Source organism: Mugil cephalus, chromosome 7 (assembly GCF_022458985.1).
Source record: "Mugil cephalus isolate CIBA_MC_2020 chromosome 7, CIBA_Mcephalus_1.1, whole genome shotgun sequence".
Taxonomy (NCBI): Eukaryota; Metazoa; Chordata; class Actinopteri; order Mugiliformes; family Mugilidae; genus Mugil; species Mugil cephalus.
The window spans coordinates 16,102,431-16,122,965 of record NC_061776.1 but is presented as its reverse complement, the minus strand read 5'-3'; the positions used below and the strand labels follow the sequence as shown (position 1 = coordinate 16,122,965).

At 42.0% G+C, this 20,535-nt stretch overlaps 3 protein-coding genes across 5 annotated transcripts; 1 reads left to right on the top strand and 2 right to left on the bottom strand.

Moving 5' to 3' along the window:
- Positions 1-157: 157 nt before the first annotated feature.
- LOC125010567 (bcl-2-related ovarian killer protein homolog B-like) lies at positions 158-7,907 on the bottom strand. 3 transcript variants are annotated; one of them, XM_047589316.1, is made up of 5 exons: positions 7,614-7,907; positions 6,814-7,173; positions 5,709-5,837; positions 2,380-2,543; positions 158-1,177 (listed from the first exon to the last, which is right to left on the bottom strand). In XM_047589316.1, the coding sequence occupies exons 2-5, from the start codon at positions 7,034-7,036 to the stop codon at positions 1,052-1,054; spliced, it is 642 nt and encodes a 213-aa protein (XP_047445272.1). In that variant the 5' UTR covers positions 7,037-7,173; positions 7,614-7,907; the 3' UTR covers positions 158-1,051. The 3 variants fall into 3 exon arrangements, with proteins under 3 accessions (XP_047445272.1, XP_047445273.1, XP_047445274.1); XM_047589317.1 differs by having other exon boundaries at positions 6,814-7,119; XM_047589318.1 differs by having other exon boundaries at positions 6,814-7,115.
- Positions 7,908-12,454: 4,547 nt separating this feature from the next.
- Positions 12,455-15,938, top strand: elovl1a (ELOVL fatty acid elongase 1a). The gene is made up of 8 exons (XM_047590447.1): positions 12,455-12,764; positions 13,327-13,418; positions 13,648-13,838; positions 13,918-13,998; positions 14,127-14,183; positions 14,289-14,394; positions 14,514-14,653; positions 14,743-15,938. Exons 2-8 carry the CDS (start codon positions 13,358-13,360, stop codon positions 15,046-15,048), a joined length of 942 nt encoding a protein of 313 aa, XP_047446403.1. The 5' UTR covers positions 12,455-12,764; positions 13,327-13,357; the 3' UTR covers positions 15,049-15,938.
- Positions 15,939-16,249: 311 nt separating this feature from the next.
- Positions 16,250-19,837, bottom strand: cdc20 (cell division cycle 20 homolog). Its single transcript, XM_047590446.1, has 11 exons — positions 19,681-19,837; positions 19,153-19,363; positions 18,870-19,012; positions 18,695-18,791; positions 18,463-18,588; positions 17,840-18,036; positions 17,654-17,748; positions 17,327-17,564; positions 17,071-17,196; positions 16,869-16,986; positions 16,250-16,719 (listed from the first exon to the last, which is right to left on the bottom strand). Exons 2-11 carry the CDS (start codon positions 19,340-19,342, stop codon positions 16,541-16,543), a joined length of 1,509 nt encoding a protein of 502 aa, XP_047446402.1. The 5' UTR covers positions 19,343-19,363; positions 19,681-19,837; the 3' UTR covers positions 16,250-16,540.
- Between the last annotated feature and the right edge of the window lie 698 nt (positions 19,838-20,535).

The following is a 20,535-nucleotide window of genomic DNA, read 5'->3' as shown; positions in this document are numbered from 1 at the left end:
ATCATATTATGTAGTGTAACTGTCTCTACTCTGGTCATTTTAATCAAATGCATCTTTAAGATGCCTGGTTCGCTGCCGCCAATCTGAATTCATTTTAATATCCATTGATTCAGTTGTAGTAGCAGCAGTCGGGTAACGCATCACAAAGCAACATCGGTGAAGGTTTTGTTAAGTTTATTGTGGCTTTAAAAAAAAACACATTTGGACACACACATATTTTACAAATTAACACTGGAAGTGACACCCACCCAACTCACGATCATCCTGAAGGGCCGTTGGAGTGGCTGCCTTTATACTGCACTGGCCTCAACTGCTAAGTGGAAATAAAAAAATAAAATCATAAATAAACTATTTACAGATTAAAAACAATATGCACATTCAGTATGTACCACTCGTCCGTCTTTAAGCTCTGCGACCTGAAGCAGGCGCAACGAGACCCGGCGTTTCTCATTCAACTGTGTCTAAAACTGCAGGTTATTTTTGGATCATATTTGGAAAGAGACACTTTCGTGCTTTGGTCAAGTACAAAATATTGAACCGATGAAGTGTAAACAGTTGATACCACCTGATTTTGCCTTTGCCTCTGACAGCAGGTCCGTTTCAGACTCGGACCTCACAAGCATCACATTCACCACAAACGCAGCCTCGTCACTCCTTCGAGTGTAAATAATCTGCGACATTAAAACATCAGAGTGTTCATGAACAGCTTCTCCCAGCGCACAATCAAACTGGACACCATGTCACGTCACAGTCACGACGCTGGAGAAAGCCTGGTTTACTGCACTGCTCGAATACATAGAAGAGGTGGAGTGATGCAAACGTTGCTCTTTAAATATCGAGGTGACCACTCTTTGGACGAAGGGTAATCACCGACAGGCCGACATGACACAAACACGCTGCTGATGAAACACTTGTTGATGGCCATTCAGCAACAGACTTGAAATCCGCCGACGGGCTCGGATCCCCAGCGGAGCGCAGCGACCACCTCCACTCCGGCTTTTATCGACAAGTCTGAGATTTCAACTCCGCCACCTCGCTCTGCCCCAGCCGTTCACAGCTCCTTCATGACGTAGACGTACACCGTGGTGAGGAAGTATTTCAGAGACTCCACGGCGGAGGAGAGCCAGTGGTGTTCAGGGGTTAGCTCCTTCTTCACCACACATTTAGTGATCTCCGCCTGAATGCAAAAGACACAGGAAGAGATTTTAGATCACCATGTGACTACAATGGAGCGAGAAATAACTATGAAAGAACAGTTAAGGCTTAATGTTTTCAAACTGTCACAAGTGACAAGCCTCTGAATGATTCAAAATTCATTTTGAGCATCATATATATATTTTAATCTGTAATTCAATTAAAACAACTCCTTGAATTTGAGTCTCCCGGATATAAAATCTGATGAGAACAATGACTGATCAACCAGTTCTGCAGATTCAAAAAAATAAAATCAAGGAAAACCAATGTTTTTCACTAATCAATCAATCAATCGAGCCAAATAACTTTTTGGTAAAAGTAAAATATTTTAAAGCCATCTGAGCTTTTGGCCACTTTTAAATGGAAAAGTTTCCTTTGGGTAGTAAAGAATGTTTGTGACTCACTTTTCAAACCAAGAGAAGCCAGGAAAAGTTAAAAAAAAAAAAAAAAAAAAAAAAAAAAAGGTCATGACTGGTACCAGAAATTTTTAACTCTGACATTTGGAGCTTATGGAAACAAACTGAGCTCTGGTCAGTAAACAAAATAACACAACACATGTTGCCTTAGAGAAAAATAATCTATGTAGAGAATCAGAGTGCTGCCAGTTTTGATCCTCATAGAAATGAAATGTGTCTAATGTGAATTGTAGAGGACCATTAAACAACATAAATGATACCGTTTTTAATTATTAATATTTAAACATGAAGTCCTGATGAAAATACCAGTAGTCTGGTGTTGGAGACGTCTGTTCTGATTGGTGAGTCACAACGTCACGCCCATGTCTTTTAATGTTTTAAAATGAGCTGAGCTCAAACCAGCAGTGCTCCTGGCGAAGGAGAGACGCAAATACACGAGAAAGTGTTTTACTGGGGGGAAAATGCAAAATTAGCACACGCCGCCCGGTGCAAGATGAGTCATGGACATTTTAAAACCGTTTTCCCACGAACGGAAAAACCGGAAAAACCTTTAACCCACGGAATGATTTTATGACAGGTCCGATTTGATGAGGCCTTAGATTTTCTGTTTCTCTTCACTTGCAATAAAACAAAAAGCATCAAAGGCTAAAAGACAAACAAACGGCCTCTTAAAACTCCCTAAAATCAAAGGGGAAACAGGGCAACGCTGCTCACACATCATGACCTCAATCAGTCTTAATGAGCATAAAGTAGATTTGTGGACACTCACCCATCCTCCCCGTCTCTTCAGCCAGGGAACAAGGAACTTGCGGACAAACTGTCCCAGACTGTCCACCAGGACGTGCACCGTGGTCAGGTAGCCCTGTCGGACGCAGTCCACCGCCAGAGCTCCGGCCACCGCGTACATGGACACCACCTTACCCCACGTTATACCTGCAGAACAAACAGGCGTTACTGGGCCATGTTTGAGTATCGTAAAGAAAAAAACATTCCCTCCCTCTTATCACTTGAAATCTGAGCTTTAAGACACGTTAGTACGAGAGAGATTTTACGGGGCCAACAACAACAAGTCATTCTGGTCCAATATGCAGCTCAGAGAAGAGCGTCAACACGAAAACCCCCTGGAGCATGAACACAGGGAGACCTCTTACACCCGGCAGTTAAACGTTTGAAATGAGCGGCGTTTAAGGCAGGAGTGTCTCCACAGGCTACAAGCCTGAACCGCGCCAGAGATTGCTTTCCCAGAATTGATAAGCTGCCGTCTTTATCCCACTATAAACATTGCTTTCCTGTTCTACGAGGTGCCAGTCCCTCCCGCGCTAAGAAATGACACAAATTTCCTCTGAGGCCTCACCTTCCCTAAACGCCTGTTGCACATCCCGACATGACCCGACATGAAGCATGTAGGGCAATCAGTTGGACTTTGTCCTACAATAAACCAGGTAGAAGTCAACAAGCGTTGTGTCTAAATAGCTGATAAGACCCTTCCTAGGATCGTGACAGGCTGCGACGCCATTACCTACAGGGTGAAAGACTGATGCAGCTGCAGACCAGTCTGATAATTAAGGGCGTCTGGTGCGTTTCTAGGTGCAGTTTGTGGAGCAGGTGGGAGTGTAATAATGACCATCGGCGGTGCAGTGCGGGGCTAATGGCATTGGCCTGCTTTGGTCCGAGCTTGCACGGTCATGTCTGCGCGCTGACCTAAAGCGTCTGACCGTGCCTATAAAGGGATAGAGTTGTGGGTGAGATTAAATGAGATAACCGTCCACGGAGGCTGTCAGAGCACGTCACGTCTCAGTCCCTACTGAGAAGCAGGACAAGAATAGACACAAGATTGTCAGGGATAAGGCCGGAGGAGAGGAGGGCGGAAAGAGAAAGAACAGGAGTGGGAGGCAGGCGAAGATAAATGGCAGAAAGGCAAGCCATGTTGACTTTACTGAGGGAGACCACAGCACAGGCGGCTGCAAACTATGTATATATATATATGTGTGTGTGTGTGTGTGTGTGTGTCTGTGTGGATTTGGTGGAAATGTCATTCCTTTGTCGGGGAATGATATGGATTACCAAAAGGCTAAAATGAGGAGCTTTTTAAATAAAAGATCTGGACGGCAGGAAAAACAAACTTGACGAGTTTCTACTTTCTATTTATATCCAGGTTTCGATGTGTCCCAGAAGGCCGGAGCAGCCCGGGTTCAACGGTTTGTTATTCTTCAGGAGGAATCCCACGCTGTTTGCAGAAATTACACCATGGTGACGTCAAAACAAGCGGAACGCAAGCTCGAAAATTATATTAAGCAAGTCTGTTCTTGATCTTTCCTGACGCCGTGCCAGATGTTTGTTGCTCATCGTGCTCCTGCCAGACCATCTGATCTGATCCAAAGGCTCCTACGAAGTCAGGATGCTTCAAAATGTCACGGTTGCTTCAAGACCAAGACCGACACAACTCTAGCATCTCAGCCGTTTCCCTTCTTGGTACACTCTCTGCATTCACAGAAAACTATCCATGACATTTAATCCTAACAGGAACTAGAATGAGGTAGTGGACAGAGCGGATAATGGCAAATAGGTTGGATGACTTTATGATCAGACATTGAATTATTAGTCAAACATCCCTGATTCAAACTCACACAGCATCCTTTGTTGCTTTCCTTTAGACCGTTTTTCTTTTTAGTCTCTAATAAATACAAAAATACCTCAATCAATCAAAGAAAGTCTCTTATAATATATAAATGGAATGAACTTGATATTAAATAACTAGAATGTAAGTTGATTCCATAAATCAGATTTAACAGAATGAACAGAAAGAACCTTAAGTTAATTAGCTACTGAAGTAAAAAAGTATTTCAGAAGATTATGGTGTATTGCCTCCTAACAACACTGGACTGTATCAAGAACAAATATCTAGAGCCATGGCCAGGGGTGTCACTAGGTTTTAAGGACAGGGGAGGCTCAGCCCCGAGGAGACGCACAGGATGTGAGCGAACGGAACGAGTGAGCACAAAAGTTTCACAAACAGCTAAAGACTGACAATTTATTTATTGTTATTATGTCTATTTTTAACATGTTGCAACAACAGACACAAGTTCCAACAATAACTATTAATAACTGATCAACATAGATGTGTGACTTTCGCTCGCAACACAATAATTATTTGCCCTACATATGTGACTAAAACGGTTGCAATTTCAAGCCCTGAAAAACCCCTGAGAAATATTACTTGAGCAGAATGGATTGGTTAAGGACGCACTGAAGGGGCTCGCTCTACCTTACACTATTTATATCATATATAGTTATTCCGGCCATTTTACAATGAATTTGTCAGCATTTTTTTGCAAAACAAAATAAGAAAAAAAAGTAATCAAATGAGCTTCAGCGCCCCTAAAGTAGGCCTAACAACGCCAGTGGCCTTGGCCGTGACTAATGCAGTGAAAAAAAATTAAGTCCAAGACTTAAAGATTCAGAGACGGTAAAGGATGCAGCGTGATTCACAGCTCGCCCCCTGAAATCTACAGCTGGGCAACAACAAAACACATATTTGCAGGAGTCTAATCTTAACTATTATCAGTCTGCAAAACGGGGACCGTATTTCACTTTTAAGCCTTTCTCTTTACTTTTCGAAGACTAGAAGAGCAAAGCTACATAAACAATGTCTGAAAAATGACGATGAATGTATCCATTAAACAGTCCATTATGCATTTCCTATCTAGTCTGTCATCTCGGCTTATGCCATCCAAAGTCTGAAATCTAAAAATAGAAAGAAGCCAAAACCCAGAACTATTAAAGAAAGAAAAAAAACGCAGCCCTCAGTCTGGGAAACTTTTGTTTTCACTTGGAAACTTAGATGTAGGCATAATTATGTGCTTTAGATGAATTCTCACTCCACCTACGTCTGATTCGTGCCCACTCACTCTCGCTCAAAGCTCCTCTCAGCCAAAAGTATGTGATAAAAACTGCAGAGGCACACACCTGTTAAATCACACTAACTGCCTCCATCAGTGGTCGGCAGTGAACTTCCTGTCCTGGCAAATCGATTGGCTACGTGTTTCATTTTAAGTGTCATGCATCATCATCACCATCGGATTCTGAGTGGCCCCGTACCTGCTGAGAAGATCTCTGTTGCCACGCCGATGAAGGCGTCCGAAACCATGTTCTCCATGGCAACAGAAATGTTGAGCTGCCGTGCCACGTTCCTGTACAAACCGGGCTGTATACACTCCAGCTCGTCGCCTTGGTAACAGAGGGAGAAAGAGAGAGGTCCGTTACAAAGAGCAGTTCATCTGAATGGACGAGACAGAAAAGAAGAAAAGGGAGCAGCTCGGGGCCACTTATTTAAACTCCCTGCGAACTGTTGTACACACATTCACATCATTCATTCCGCTCCGCTGGTGGAGACACCAGGATGTCGAGGTAAAACATGAAACTGGACCGAAAAAACACGGTTACGAAGCGGAGGCCGGGCCATCCAGCTGCAGGTCACTGGGTTCAAGCCGTTCTCCCAGACATAATCCTTAACTCATCATTTCCCCCGAGCTTATCGCAGACAGAAATAATCGGTACTGGACAAGAGCCGTGCGTGGAGAGTCAAGTCTACCGTTTCTCACTTCTTATGCTCCTATGGACCATGAGTCATGTCGTTTCTCAAACACAAAAGCAGTCATCTCACACCAGCTAAAAGATAAAGCCACACTAGACAATGCACGGATAGCCTTGAAACAATAAACTGATCCGGCTGCATTAGAAAGCAATAAAAATTAATCTAGCCATTAGTACATGGACAAATACAGTGATATGTTTCTAAAAAGAGCAAAACAAGCTTTAATTGAATATAGGTGACAATTATGGTGGATATTTAAAAAAGAAACATACTGTATTTTCTGCATCAAGTGAATATTCAAGATTTCTTAATACTGGGAGAAAATGTCCTCTCAGGGAGATTTAGTTTTCCTCGTTGGCACATTTATATTTAGCATTATATTAGAGGTTAAGACTGAAATGAAGATGAATCACGCACATGTGGTAACTTCAAAGAAGAAGTTATATAAGAGAATAAAGTTGTTTGTGTTCCTCTTCCTGACTATATAAGGCACAGTCAGCTAGGTTCAAAGCGTGTATATACAAATATATCAATATGAAACCGCTTTGCTTTGGTCTAAATATAATACCACCACTCATCCATCTGGATATTTTTTTTTATATCTCTCACCAAGACAGAGAAGCACCAAGGACACCTCAGCGATTGCCGCACTGGAGGGAGAAAAACTGAGTTCAGTCCTGGACCATCCGAGTCCATTCTGGTTGAGTCTGGAGAGGATGTATTCTCTGCACAGCGCCTTGGACTGGGACACCAGCTCCTTCTCGGTCAGGGATCGGTCAAACACGTCCAGGACCTCCGCAGCAAACACGGAAGACCTTCGCAGGACATCCATGTCCTCCTGCAAGGGGGGGGCGGTTGGGGGGGTTCAGAGTCGGCCTGACCTCTTCAGATCAGCTGTTGCTCGGTGTGTCCTGGCTTCCCCCCCCCCCAACAGGAAAGAAACGTTCAGTGGTGAAGGTAATATGGCAGCTGTGATAGGGGGAAAAAAAAAGACACAACTTTAAAATGAATGAATATTTGATCTGTTACTAACCGGAACAGGAAGGAGCAACAAATTCAATTAATATCTGCTACACACTTTTTTTTATATTCACAGGAAACGTGGGTGTCTGGAGACATTGAGGATCTAAAACTGACCAGAAACTTACATAATGTGATGGAGGCGTTATTGTTGTGAGTCACATGGTGGGATAGTCAAGATGTTGCTACACTTCTTAGATTATGCAATAACAAACACTGATAGCACAAGATGACGCAGGAAATATCTTAGTGGCTGGGCAGAAACAGCTCTATCTCGGTTTGAGGTTAAAAAAAAAATGCACGAACCATTTAACTTTTCACTGCAACCTAAAGTAACGTGCATTTTTAAACATATTAGACCATTAACTGCAAGAAAAGGCCACGCTTACCTTCAACATTATATGAGATGTTCCAGCTCCTGGTATCAATACACAAATGTGGGGTTTATCCGATTTGTTGACCAAGGAAGCCAGCCAAAGCAGTGGAGACGGGCTCGTCTAGCCTTCAAACAACTCTCTCAGATATGGAAGAGACCAACAAGCGAAGTCCTGGAGCGGGTCTCATTCCTCAGAGGACGCATGGTCTGCTCGGTCCACTTGTTTCTCCGCAGAGCGCAGACTGAGCTGAGGGACGCAGTTAGAGGACGCCTACCTGTAGTTCCACCTTCCCATTGGCGCTCAGTGGGTGTGTTGCTTTTAAAGCCGGGAGAAGCCCGGAGGAGGAGTTTGGCCCTCGCCTCCGGTCCACTGCAAGCGAAGCATCCCCCGCGGTGGACAGAGGGTGACCAATCCCCTGCACCTACCTCCATTCACAAATCTGTCCAGATTAACCGGCCGCGATAGCAACTGGAGAAGATCTAGTTTATCATGTTTTTAACATTATTATTTTTTAACAGATCAACAGGGTTTAAATACGCAGAACGGACATTTGAGTCATTCAAATGGAGTTTAAATACATAATAACGCATGAGCTGGTCTCAGGTTTATGTAAGTGTTCCTTGCCGAGGTGTCACCTTTAATCCCTTACTGAGAAGATAAATACACGGTTGCCAGTTCATTAGGTACGGTAGTGACGACAGATGCATTCCAATGTTAAAGTCCTGCACGAAAGCTTAGCCTCATGGGGGTTCAGAATTGGCTTGAATTAAACAACATTTTGAAGACTGTAGTTTGAAGCACTATTGAATTGAACTGTGTTGGACACATGTTTCTATTATTTTTGACAATCTCATTCAGTCAGTGTGCTTGGACACAGAAACACTTAAGTGTTTAATTCAATCCACTTTAGTTGCACCACAAACTACATCAGGTGAATTGCGTCACCTTTCTGACGCCTTCATGAAGCTAAGATTTGCGGCAGGACTGTTACATTAGAATGAATTAGTTTTCACTAGTGTGCCTAATGTTTTGGTGAGCAAGTGTAGCCCACAAAAAATCCTGAGCTTTATGTTGTATCTTAAATCTAGCCTGGTGTGTTATGTGCTATTACCTATTTAATCACATTAAAACACAATATAATAAAATTGTACGTAAGGTTACACTCGTTTGTTGTGGCTACTTTATCTTATTAGGGTTAAAAAAAAAGAAGGTCAGTGGAAAGTATACAAAAAACATTGTAAGCAATATTTTATTTTTTTTCAGGTGTAAAATCATCTTTCCATCGTCTTTTTTTAATTTTCTAATCTTTACAATATCACCTTGAATTAGCTTTAAGGTTAAATGCTTAGTAGTTCTCTATATGACCACTGGGTGTCGCTGTTTGGTAGTTTAATGAGAAATATTGACGCATCAAGAGGAAGAAAGTGGATGTTCTTTTGCGACACAGGCTACGATATCACTGGTTTCAGAAGAGTATTCAGATCCTTCACTTTTGCATCACAAAAAAACGATGTAAAACACTATTACTTGTAAAGCCCAGCGTGAAAAATGCTACCAAGTGTAAGGAGCAAAATATAGATAAAACAGCACTGGTGTGGTCCTGGTGTGGTGAGACTAGAGATTACAGAAGCATCTGTATGTTTGCAGCATGCATTGTGTATGTTCTAGGTGGAGCTAGTTTGACTACTACTTTATGTACAGTTTTACACGCAGGCGAGACAGCAGATAAATCAAAGAGAGTTTGAGGTGATTCATGATTCATGGGTGACAAAAGAAAAAAAATCTGTTGTTGGTTTTTGGATGAGCAATATACTGTAACGTTTGAACTTTTATTGATATCTAACTGTGAAAAGTTTAGAGATAAAATCAATATATGTTGGAGCTATTTACAGCTCATAGACTTCTCTTGTTTTCTTTTTCCTCTTAAATGTGTTTTTTTTATCCTGTAGCCCTTTGAGATCCTTTGATGAAAAGGGCATTATAAATTAAATGAATTATTATGAGTAGAAGAGAGAAGAGAAGATTAGTAGAAGTAGTAGTAGAAACTTCTGTTTTTAAAAGCAGTACACCGGCAGTACTTGTAAATGCAAATGTATTTATTTACTTCAACAGAATTCAAATGGACAATGAAAAGTAAATAAACTAATACTACTAACTCACCAGGAACCAGCAAAACAGGTATAAAGTCCTTGTTCTTGGTCAAAACTTCAACATACACACTAAATTTAGTTCAATATTAACCTCTCCTTAAACACAAACTAATAACCTGTTTTCGAGGTTTGCTTTTGGCGCTACGTTGTTAATCTCTTACGGAATTACTTTACTTAAACACGTGTTAGGAAAACCATTGTCAAGTTTTATTGTTGTTATTATTTTGAGTTTATCTTTAGTCTGTACAAACCCTGGTGACTGAGCAGACATTTTTAGAGTTCAGACATCCCCACCCCATAACAATGACACTCCTTGATGTGGAGTCAATATTGTTGACCATCTTGTAACAATACAATGTTCTGCTGGTATTCACGTGGATGTTACTTAGACATGTACCACCCGCCTAGGTCAGACCAGACCAGACCAGACACCCCCACCCCATAGCAATGACACTCCTCGACGGCTGCGTTCACCCCCAGCAGGATGAGGCCTGATACGAACACGCACACAAAAACAGTTGAGGAACAACTCAAAGACACATGAAAAACAACACAAGGATTTAACCTCCAAATTCATATAGATCCCAAACTGATCTGTGGGATGCACTGAAACAAGCCCAATCCCCTCAACCCATAGGACCCATATGCCCCCACTAACAACATCCTGTTTCCAGACACCACAGGACACCCTCAGAAGACCCATGTCCATTCTCTGATGAGTCACAACTGTTTTGGAGACATGAGGGAGACCTACACAATATTAGGAAGGCGGTCATAATGTTATGCTTGATAGGTGTAGAGGTCACCACGGTGATGTTTCTCCGCTACAGTATCCGCTGTCTTTTCACGTTGGAGCGGCTATTCTTCCGGTAATTAGCATGTCTGTAACTGGGTGAGTTTCACGTGAGTCTCGTGAGGCCTTTGTTGATAACGCAGGAGGCCTCACGCCCTATCAACGCTCATCAAAAGTATTCACATTCATTTGTTCTAACTAGGAGCCCGATCTTTCAGCTATGTAAGATGTCAGTGAAAGTGGTGTTTATTTTTTATCGCGTAGAGGTGTATGTATGACATTACGCTGTATACACATAATACGGTGCGTCAGCCATTCTTCCTCTATTAGACAACTCTGGTACCTGCCCACAGGTGACTAGTTTGTCTCATTACAAATGATACAAACAGTGTTGGAGTGTCACGTAACTCGCGTGTTAAGCAATCGGAACTGCTGTTTCACAGATTCATGTTCACATTCTTGAGTAGTGAGTTTCTTCATCCATTAATCCTCAGCAGTTTAGGCCACTCAGTCGCGTCCAGATGAGGCATCTCTCCTGTCGCATTATCAACAATTGGCTAATTGAGGAGAGCTGGTATGTCTCGAGGACTCTGTCCATTCTGCGCTGTGACTCTGTCTGAATGTCGTGTTGTTGGTCAGTTTCAATGTCATCTATTCTCCTATTTAGGAGAATACACAAAAACTTAAGTCAATTTAGGCCAAGAAGGACAGGGACTGTGTGGTGTGTAGGTATGTGTCAGCTATTAAAAACAGCTGACTATGCTTTTCGAGACCAACTCTCACATTCATCTTCAGTTTATGTCTCAATAAACCTCCAACAGTTAAAAATCTGGGACACAAACTTGTTAGCGTGAATGCTAATGGTCTCATATTGCACATTTTAGCACTTTAACCCTGTCAGTGTTTTTATTTTTTTGTTTCTTTTCTTTATTTTTTTAGGTTCATTATCAGAATTCATTATCATTATAAGATTTTGGATTTGGATGTATGGATGAGCTAGCACATATGAGTTATTCCCCAACCTTCCCTTTCATGGCTGAATTCTAACAGGTGAGCACCTCAGCAGCCATTCAAAGGAAAATGGTTTCAGCGGCTTGGTTAAACCTTTTCAGGAACAAGTCACCAGCATATGAATGTCTTACCTTCATTTTCACCTGACTGAATTTAAAAGTACAGCCTGGTTCTTAATTAATTTTTTTCTCTAAGTACATTTGTAAATTCACGTGTCATATTTGCAGTTTTTCACAGTAATAATTTAATGATTTGACCCATGCGCCAGAGGCTTCGTGTGTTAACTGTCGAATGCTAAAACAATATGTAAACAGTCATAACTGGAGACGTCCCTCTTTCCCTCCCTCCCTCTCCCTCCCTCTCTCTCTTTCTAGCAGAGATGCCTTTCATTCCAGCCAGTTTCTCAGTCAAATGCATGCCTTGTAGTGAATGCGTTGAATTTCAAGACCAATCCAAGGCTTACGCCCTTCATTACCTGTGCCTGGGGAACAGGTAAAACCAGAGGTGCAGGAGATCACGTCAGAGAGCAGCATGGGTTGGACGGCAACCCAGGCTGGGCAGCAGCTAAATGACGTTAGGTTCATGATTATATCGCATGTGATTTTACCTTTAACCTGATTTATGTGATTGGAGCATTTTTGGAGAAACGTCATTGTTTTGGCACTTCACACATAGTATGCCACTATCTGCTCTATTCATTGGTTTTTGACTTTTTTTTTTATTCTCATGTGCCCATTCATTAACAATGGGACTATTCAACCATGGGTTTCTTTAGGTTGGGCTTGCCACGCTGTGACCCCATCCCTGTCACCACCATTGATGGGCCAGTCCAATCACAAACAGGCTGAGTGAGGGCAGAAAGGTGGAGCTTAGCACTGAAACAGGGTGTGGTCCTGAAACTTGAAAAGTGTGTAGTAGGGGCCTGGGTTTAAAATCAGTTGAGCCCGGTCCCATTCTTGCCACTGCTGTCACTTTTAGTCCGTTCTCTCTCTCTCTCTCTCTGTGGGCTTCACCTCTAGGTTTTCTCCCACAACTCCTGTTGGATTTTTAGTGAGGATACCGAGGACAGCTGGAGGCTAACGCCCACGGTAGCTCTGCATGTGTCTGGTTTTCACCTCCCAAGGGTGTTGCTGATCTGATCTGTGGATTGAGTGTTGCATGTTCTGGCTTTTGTCACAAACAGGAGAGCTGAGGACTCGCTCTCAGCCGGTGAGTCACTTCATACAAATACAAGAGCTAAACCTTTGCTGCTCTCGTTTGTGTTTCAATTGTCAGGACATGTCTGATTTCAGTGTGGTTAAACTGCGGAATGAGCTTGATCAAGATTACAGAAACTTACCTCCTCTTGGTTTTTCTGTGGTATTTGTACCTGGAAGTCTGTTAGTTAGGTACTTAGGCCAAGTGGACCAAGTCCATTGCCTCACCTGTTTAACTTGATCAGTTAGTCAGTACATTGTCATGAGGCTGACATCAGGCTTCAGATGTTTTACACACCTACACAGCACATCTGTAGATTTCTATTTAAACACCAACCGTTGCTTTGGCTGGGATAGGAGCTCCTGGGACACTTTCTATCTGTATATTTGCACAATGGTTTGTAGGCAGGGGGAACTCGGGGGTGTTTGATGAGCCTGTGCAGCTGTCTCTTGTTTGTTCAGTCAAAGGGAAACCAGGTGGATGGGTCATTTTGTTGCTCACCTGGATAGCCAGCCTCACGTTCCACTCCGCTTCCTCTCCCGCTTTCTAAACTTTGTCCTGCATATTTTTCCAGGAGCTTAACGGGACCAAACCAAGCAGTCACCATGCTGCGAGAAGCTGTATCAAACGTTATAAAATTCCACAGTTATCTACAATCAAATATAGGTAAGTGCTCTCTTTTATGCCGGCAACAGATGTACACCATATGCTTTGTCAAAATATAGAGGTTTAGTTTGTCATCTTGTCAGTAAATGGGGGGGGGAGAAAGTTTGAAAAAAGGTCTTGCTCCGAATCAACCTGCCCCAGACTATGTATGAACTCCGCTGACCAACCTGTATAAGCTGTTGTGAGACCACTGGTGGCATGCTGAGACCACTATCATTGTGTTTTCTAGATGACAGAATCAGAGACTACCCTCTGATGCAAAGCCCCGTGCACATGACTTTGCTCCTGCTAGCTTATGTCGTGTTCTCTGTGTACGTCGGACCTCGTCTCATGGCGAACCGCAAACCTCTACGCCTCAACACAGCAATGATTGTCTATAACTTCTGCATGGTTGTACTGAATGCCTATATAGTGTATGAGGTAAGTTGTTTGCTGACGAAAACACCTTTTTATTCATGACTCAAAGTGCTTGTGAGTTCAGTGTTGATGTGTTTTTCAGTTCATGATGTCTGGTTGGGGCACCACCTACACGTGGAAGTGTGACCTTATTGACTATAGCCGCAGCCCACAGGCTCTTAGGGTAAGTCAGAACGCTCCTACAAATAAAACAATCTATGCTAGGACTGCTTTGAAAATTAAAAATTTGCGTCTTGGATGACTGTTCGCAGTTAGATCTTTTATCTTACGGCTCCTTTTCCTTCCAAACAGATGATTCATGTGTCCTGGTGGTTTTATTTTTCAAAATACATCGAACTCCTTGACACGGTAAGTTCACCTCTCTTCCAGCATTGTTGAAACACATCGGTTGATTTGACATTTGAGACCTATCTCGCATGATTATTTACTGTAGATGTGCCATCATCGTTTCAGGTATTTTTTGTGCTGAGAAAGAAGCAGAGTCAGATCACATTTCTCCACGTCTTCCATCACTCCTTCATGCCCTGGACGTGGTGGTGGGGCATCACCCTGACGCCTGGTGAGCTTGAATTTGAACTATTTCAGTTATTTCAAATCAAGAATTTAAACTACAAAACAAGCTACGGGTTCACCTACCTATCTAATGAAATACATAATTTGCTGTGTGATTTCCTTAAGCTGGAGGAATGGGCTGCTTCCATGCCATGGTGAATTCAGCCGTCCACGTTATCATGTACACCTACTACGGACTCTCTGCGGCAGGGCCTCGCTTCCAGAAATACCTGTGGTGGAAGAAGTACATGACCGCTATCCAGCTCGTATGTTCGCTTTTTACGTATTCATATTGTAATGCGTGGCATATTTGATTTGATTAAAAACCATCCGTGCTTTTCTCCTTGTTTTACAGATACAGTTCGTCCTGGTCTCCATTCACATCAGTCAGTACTACTTCATGGAAAAGTGTGACTATCAGGTCCCCTTGTGGATCCACTTGATCTGGATGTACGGCGTCTTCTTCTTCCTCCTCTTCTCCAACTTCTGGGTGCAGGCCTACATCAAGGGGAAACGGCTTCCCAACCCGGACATGTCCAAACAGAACGGCTCAGCCAGTGGACCGGTGACTGTGATGGCCAATGGCAAACACCACGAGAACGGCAACGCTCACCACCACACCAACGGCAAAATCCTCATGGGCAAAGTAAAGGAAATCTAACTTGGTGGCTCTGGAACTAAAACGGAGGCATAGACTTTTAGCTACTGTTATACCATCGATCATACCAAGTAGCAAAATGGAGAGGCACAGATTTCAACATGCTACTTCTAACCTGCAGAGTTTTTTATGCCAGTCTAGTCTTCTGTGAAAACACATGCACACTTTTTGGGATGTGAATGGCGTATGTTTTGCTGGTGAGCTCTACTTGCCACATTTTTTAGGAAGTTGTTGTTAAAATTATTAACTATGATGAACACTGCATGAAGATTGGTGCTCATTTCGTCACTGATAGTATTCATCAACTCAGGCTAACCTCTGTTGCTGACCTGTTGCTTGGGAGTATCGCACAGTTTCCACCGAAGACTAGTCTGTGTAAATAACTGCTATATAAAAAAAAAAAAAAAGTATGGTTTTCACTGTAAATGTCAAATACTTATTTTTGTGTTTTTATTTATCTTTTGAAATAAAACTACTAAATTTAGATAAAGTTCTGTGTCATTTAGAAATTAGGTGTGTGAAATGTGTAAGATAACGACACTGCACACTGAAAAATTTCAATTTTAAGAATTGTGGAAAAGAAACGTTATTCTGTATATTACAGTACCGATACGATTTAGCGTTATTAAGTGGTGACACACACATTGCTGTGCGTGTTTATCCATATTAATCCATTCTGACACTGGTCTTTTCTCTCAGCACACTTTACATTACATCGGGGTCTAAGAAAGATTCTGATCGTCACTTGAAAAATTAAGTTATATGTATCACCCTTTGCCATTGTTTACTCATGAGATGCCTGGGATTCACAATAAAATATAAGCGAATAGGTTTATGCTGTATACATTAAACTATCATGTTAAACTGAAATTAAATCTGATTTCTTTTCCGTCTCCAATTTCTAAAGAACTCATGCATAAAATTGGCATTTGAGGCCAAGTCCAATTTAAGATAAATCCAAATTTGCTGACGAAGAACTTTGTTCATCAGGAAAATAGAACCCAGGAAGCTGCACATGGGGGTGACTCAGCATCTACAAACAGATACAACAGATATGCTACATTAGTATACTGAACGAACTAGTGGAAAACTGCATGAAGAGGATACTGCTGAATGCTTTAAGAGCAGAAACCCGCAGCTCATGGACCTAAAGTTTTGACCATCATAGTATAGAGTGAACTTTGGGGCATCAACACACTGAAGCTGATGTGGTAAAACATTTATTTAAAATCCCATGCATACAATGCATCCTTATTACAATAAAAGACAACTGTAGGTTATAAATACATCTCAAAAACAGTGCTTGAAAAACACTTGCAATTTAACACCTCAGTCTATATGAGTAAACAACTTTTACCAGCAACTCATTATCCCACCAGTATGAGCATTACAAGACAAGAACTGAGTGGTAATCTTTATTGTCAATTAAATAAAACATTTGCACATAACTCATTTGTTCACGGACCCAAAAGAAACCCTCCAACGTGACGACAGATTATCTGATTGACTGATGAATGACGCTGCTAGTTGGTTTCACCATCCTCTCCTTAGCCTTCTTCTTAACAGGATCCACTTCAAAGCTCTTCCACAGACGAATGCTCTCGTCCCCAGCGACAGTTGCAATGGTGGAGCAGTCCGGGCTCATAGTCAGACTGAGAACTCTGTCCTCATGGCCTGAAATGAAGAAAAGAAAAAAAAAAAAAATCCAAGTTTGTACCAATAGAAATCATTTGCAGTTCCCACTTCACTGGATGTACCTTTTAAAGTAAAAAAAAAAAAAAAAAAAAAGTTTTGTGAAGCACTAAGGTTATCCAGTGACTTACTGTTGAGCTCTGCGACTTTGGTGAGTGTGGGATACTTCCAGATAACGACGTTGTTGTGGGCATATCCATGAGCAGAGACCAGCTCTTTGTAGTTGGGTGCAAACATCAGTGATGAGATCTGCAAAGTAATGTGGTTTGAGAAGACCGTCATGTCAAAACGCTATAGTTAAAAATTCAAAAGGGTCCAGAGAAGAGTCCTTACCTGGGACTGAGTATCAAGTGAACTGATGCAGGAGCCACTGTTCACGTTCCAGATGCGGATGTGACGGTCGCTGGTACCTCCGCCAGATGCAAGGATACCCGCCTGCCACGGACACCAAGCCAAACCCTAGAGCAATGGCAACATGTGCATACACAGACGTTAAGTCTCAAAACGCATCAATCTATGACGGCAGATAGATAATTTGCATATTTAAAAAAATAAAATCATCATATATTTGATGCATGAAGCTCCTCACCTTGACAGCTCCCTGATGTTCACTCCAGCAGCGGATCAACTGGTTATCGTTGCTGGCGCTACCCTCCTGCACACGGGGCCATACACACACCAAGTTGTCGTTGCCTCCACTGGCCAGGTATCGCCCGTCAGGTGACCACTTCAGGCCACACACCTCTTGTGAGTGAGCAGTGAGTGTGGAGATGTGATGGTCTGCCACCCTCACATCATGGTGGTGGATGTGTCCTGATCTTGAGCCACTATGAGGAAGATAGTCAAGTGAATTCGAGTCAGAAATATAGCTACATTTAAAACTACAATTTAAAATTTGTATCAACAATAACTGTACCTGGAAAGGACATGGTCGTTCCAGCTTAGACTACCAACCCTAGCCGTGTGGCTGGACATGCTGCGCAGTCTCTTCTGATTTTCAACATCCCACAACTGAAGGAAACAAAAACATAGCATTACAACAATACTGAGCACCTCATTTCTCCATATGAACATAGGTGGAGGTTATCAGCAGCACACTCACCTGAACCTTGCAGTCACTGGTGCCAATAGCCAAGTAGCTTCCATCTTTGGTCCAGGACAGTGAGCAGATATAGTCCTCCTCACGATCCAGCTTCATGAGAAAAATGATGTCTCCGTGAGTGGCATCCCACAGATAAACACTGTTGTGAAGAGCAACAGCAAGAAGATTTCTACTGCTCCAGTCAAGCAGATTCAAATCTGAAAAAGAAATAAGTCTATAGTCAGTAAACCCTTTTTTAAAACCAAATTTAAAGTGTAACATGTCTCAGGACCCTGCATTTCAGGAAATGTACTCATCAATTCCCTCTGTGCCAATATTCATTTTTCCTCAAGCGTCAATACTTGGAGTCATCTGTATTGACTATATTCTTGATTTATTCCGTCTTCAACTTTTACATCTCTTCACTTACGTTTGGTACAATGACAGTAAATATTTCTGTCTCTTTCTATATAGTCTTTTTTCCTCCCCACAGTTAGCTTATTTTGCCCTGCTGCCATCTATATTTTCACTCAATGATCAAGTCTCAACTCTCGTCTTGAACCAGAGATCTGATAAGCTAAATCTGTTCGTGGCTTTCAGAATAAAACTATTTTATGGCCCCACTGGGAACGCCTCTTACTCACAGAAATCATTTCGTAGATCAGGAGCATCCAAGATTTTGTCAGGAGTCAGGGAAATGTATCGGGTCTTTTTGGCAGATGCTGGAGTCGTAACCTGACTGTAGAGGACTTTCAGATTGTTTTGGTAGCCTGCAAAGGAAACAAAAAATCAAACCAATGTTAAAAAACGTTTAAAAAAAAAAAAAAGTACGTTGTCTTGCAAACAAACTGACACCTTTCTATAAAGCATCCTTACCCTCTGGAGCATTGAGTGGTTTCCCTCCAAGGTGGAGGATCTTTGCATCTTCAATGTTGTATCCATTCAGGGACATAGACCAGGCCTTCTGGTTTTCCTTAAAACACAGACAGCCACGATCATTAGATGATTCATTCACACATGGGTTGATACATCAATGTATTAAATAACTTACTGCTGTGACAGATGAATTGTTTGTGTCCACAGGCTCATTCTCCTTTGTGATTAGGAAACTTGCAACATCCATCTGTTTGCCATTTCTGATGGGGATGTAGCGGTCGCCACCCATCTTGGAGGGAGTCTGTTTTTTATTTTTGCCTACAATACAAAAAAAAATAAATAAATAAAAATCTGGTCAACATTTGCAGAGATATGCAAGTACACCTCTTGATCATGTGGGTTGATTATTTTTTTTTCTGGTGTTTGTAAATGAGGCACAGTGCAGACATTTGTCTTACCTGGTGTTTTGCTCGGCGTTTTCGAGGAACTCTGCGACACATTAGCAGATTTTCCCGGTGACAAACCATTCAAGGCAGATGTGCTCGATGAGCTGGCCTTTCTCTGCCACCTCGCCATGGGAGCGTTTGTAATGGGCATATCTAGCTTTAAGATGCTGTGGATGTCGTTCTCCAACCCAAACTGTGCCATCTTATCCAGGCTTTCACAAACCTGGGAATCACGGTTAAAAGAAAAAGAAAACATTATGCGCTGAATCGACGGACAAAAACAAATGGACAAGGTTTGGTTAGCACGCGTTTTCTGTTTGTTAGCTAAACTATGCTAACGCTGGGGTCTCAAACTTTTATGTTATCATAACTCTGGCAGCGTGTGAGCCAAAAAGTTTATTTTCTTTAAATAGTTGACGTTAGATGAAAACATTTCGCAAGCACTTGTCGATATTAGGTCATATTCGGCATGTTAGACTGTTTAGCATTAAACTACAGAGAAAGAACACAAGTTAGCACAATGTTATGCATTTAAATTACCGTCCAGACGACTCAAAAGCGGTAGTTCTGCAATCCCAAAATCAACTCAGTGAGCTCAACTTGTCCAGAAAACGTGAGGTCGAGGAGAGAACACGTCTCCTCGTTTCTTCTCGGCTGTTTCTAAATTTTGAATTTCAAGAGTATGACGCCACAGGATTTAAACACCACAGAGCTCCTTTGTGATTGGTTCGTTCAGCGAGCGGCCGTTAGTGGACGCCGTTGGCTCGGTAACGCTAATGTGATTGGTGGAGGATACTTCCGGGTATGGCAGGAAAAGCAAAGCGTCTCCCTGCGTTATATCGCCCACTATGGTCCAAATAAGAGATTTTTATTGTATACACATGCACACAGTATCGCGGAAATTAATATAATTGGTACAGTGAGGAAAAAATAGCAGCATTAAAACAGTAACGTTAAACAATTAAACAATAGTGCAAATGGTATCTATGCTCATACAAATATGCCTATTGAACGTAGGTGGACTGGGGAATAAATATGAAGGTTATTGCAGAGCAGTCTATGAAGGAGAGGTTGAAGGTGTAAGGGATTTTGACGGCTTGAGAGTAGAAGCTGTTCTTTTGTCTATTAATACTGGCTTTGATAACTCTGTCCCAGAAGGCAGTGTGGTCTGTAGTCTGTAGAAATGTGTCCGGCACGCATTGATGTTTCTCAGAGGGGACAGTATCATTGGTAGTGGATTATACCTCGTCGTCAAATATGTTTGATTTAACTTGGAAAATACATCTTGGTTAATTGTTTAGCTTGTTAAGTATTCCTATATATATATATATATATAAACACACACATCATTATTCACTGACCAGACCATCTGTTGTTTTAATTATGTATATACTT

Excerpts from the sequence above, each read along its gene's own strand:
- LOC125010567 (XM_047589316.1), bottom strand. The coding sequence starts at position 7,036 with ATGGATGTCCTGCGAAGGTCTTCCGTGTTTGCTGCGGAGGTCCTGGAC. Across the intron at positions 2,544-5,708 it reads AACAGAGATCTTCTCAGCAG|GTATAACGTGGGGTAAGGTG; the intron begins GTACGGGGCCAC and ends TTTGTTCTGCAG. Across the intron at positions 1,178-2,379 it reads TGAAGAGACGGGGAGGATGG|GCGGAGATCACTAAATGTGT; the intron begins GTGAGTGTCCAC and ends TTTTGCATTCAG.
- elovl1a (XM_047590447.1), top strand. The coding sequence starts at position 13,358 with ATGCTGCGAGAAGCTGTATCAAACGTTATAAAATTCCACAGTTATCTA. Across the intron at positions 13,839-13,917 it reads ATGCCTATATAGTGTATGAG|TTCATGATGTCTGGTTGGGG; the intron begins GTAAGTTGTTTG and ends TGTGTTTTTCAG. Across the intron at positions 14,395-14,513 it reads GGGCATCACCCTGACGCCTG|CTGGAGGAATGGGCTGCTTC; the intron begins GTGAGCTTGAAT and ends GATTTCCTTAAG.
- cdc20 (XM_047590446.1), bottom strand. The coding sequence starts at position 19,342 with ATGGCACAGTTTGGGTTGGAGAACGACATCCACAGCATCTTAAAGCTA. Across the intron at positions 18,589-18,694 it reads ACCACTCAATGCTCCAGAGG|GCTACCAAAACAATCTGAAA; the intron begins GTAAGGATGCTT and ends TTTCCTTTGCAG. Across the intron at positions 17,197-17,326 it reads AACATCAGGGAGCTGTCAAG|GGTTTGGCTTGGTGTCCGTG; the intron begins GTGAGGAGCTTC and ends CCATTGCTCTAG.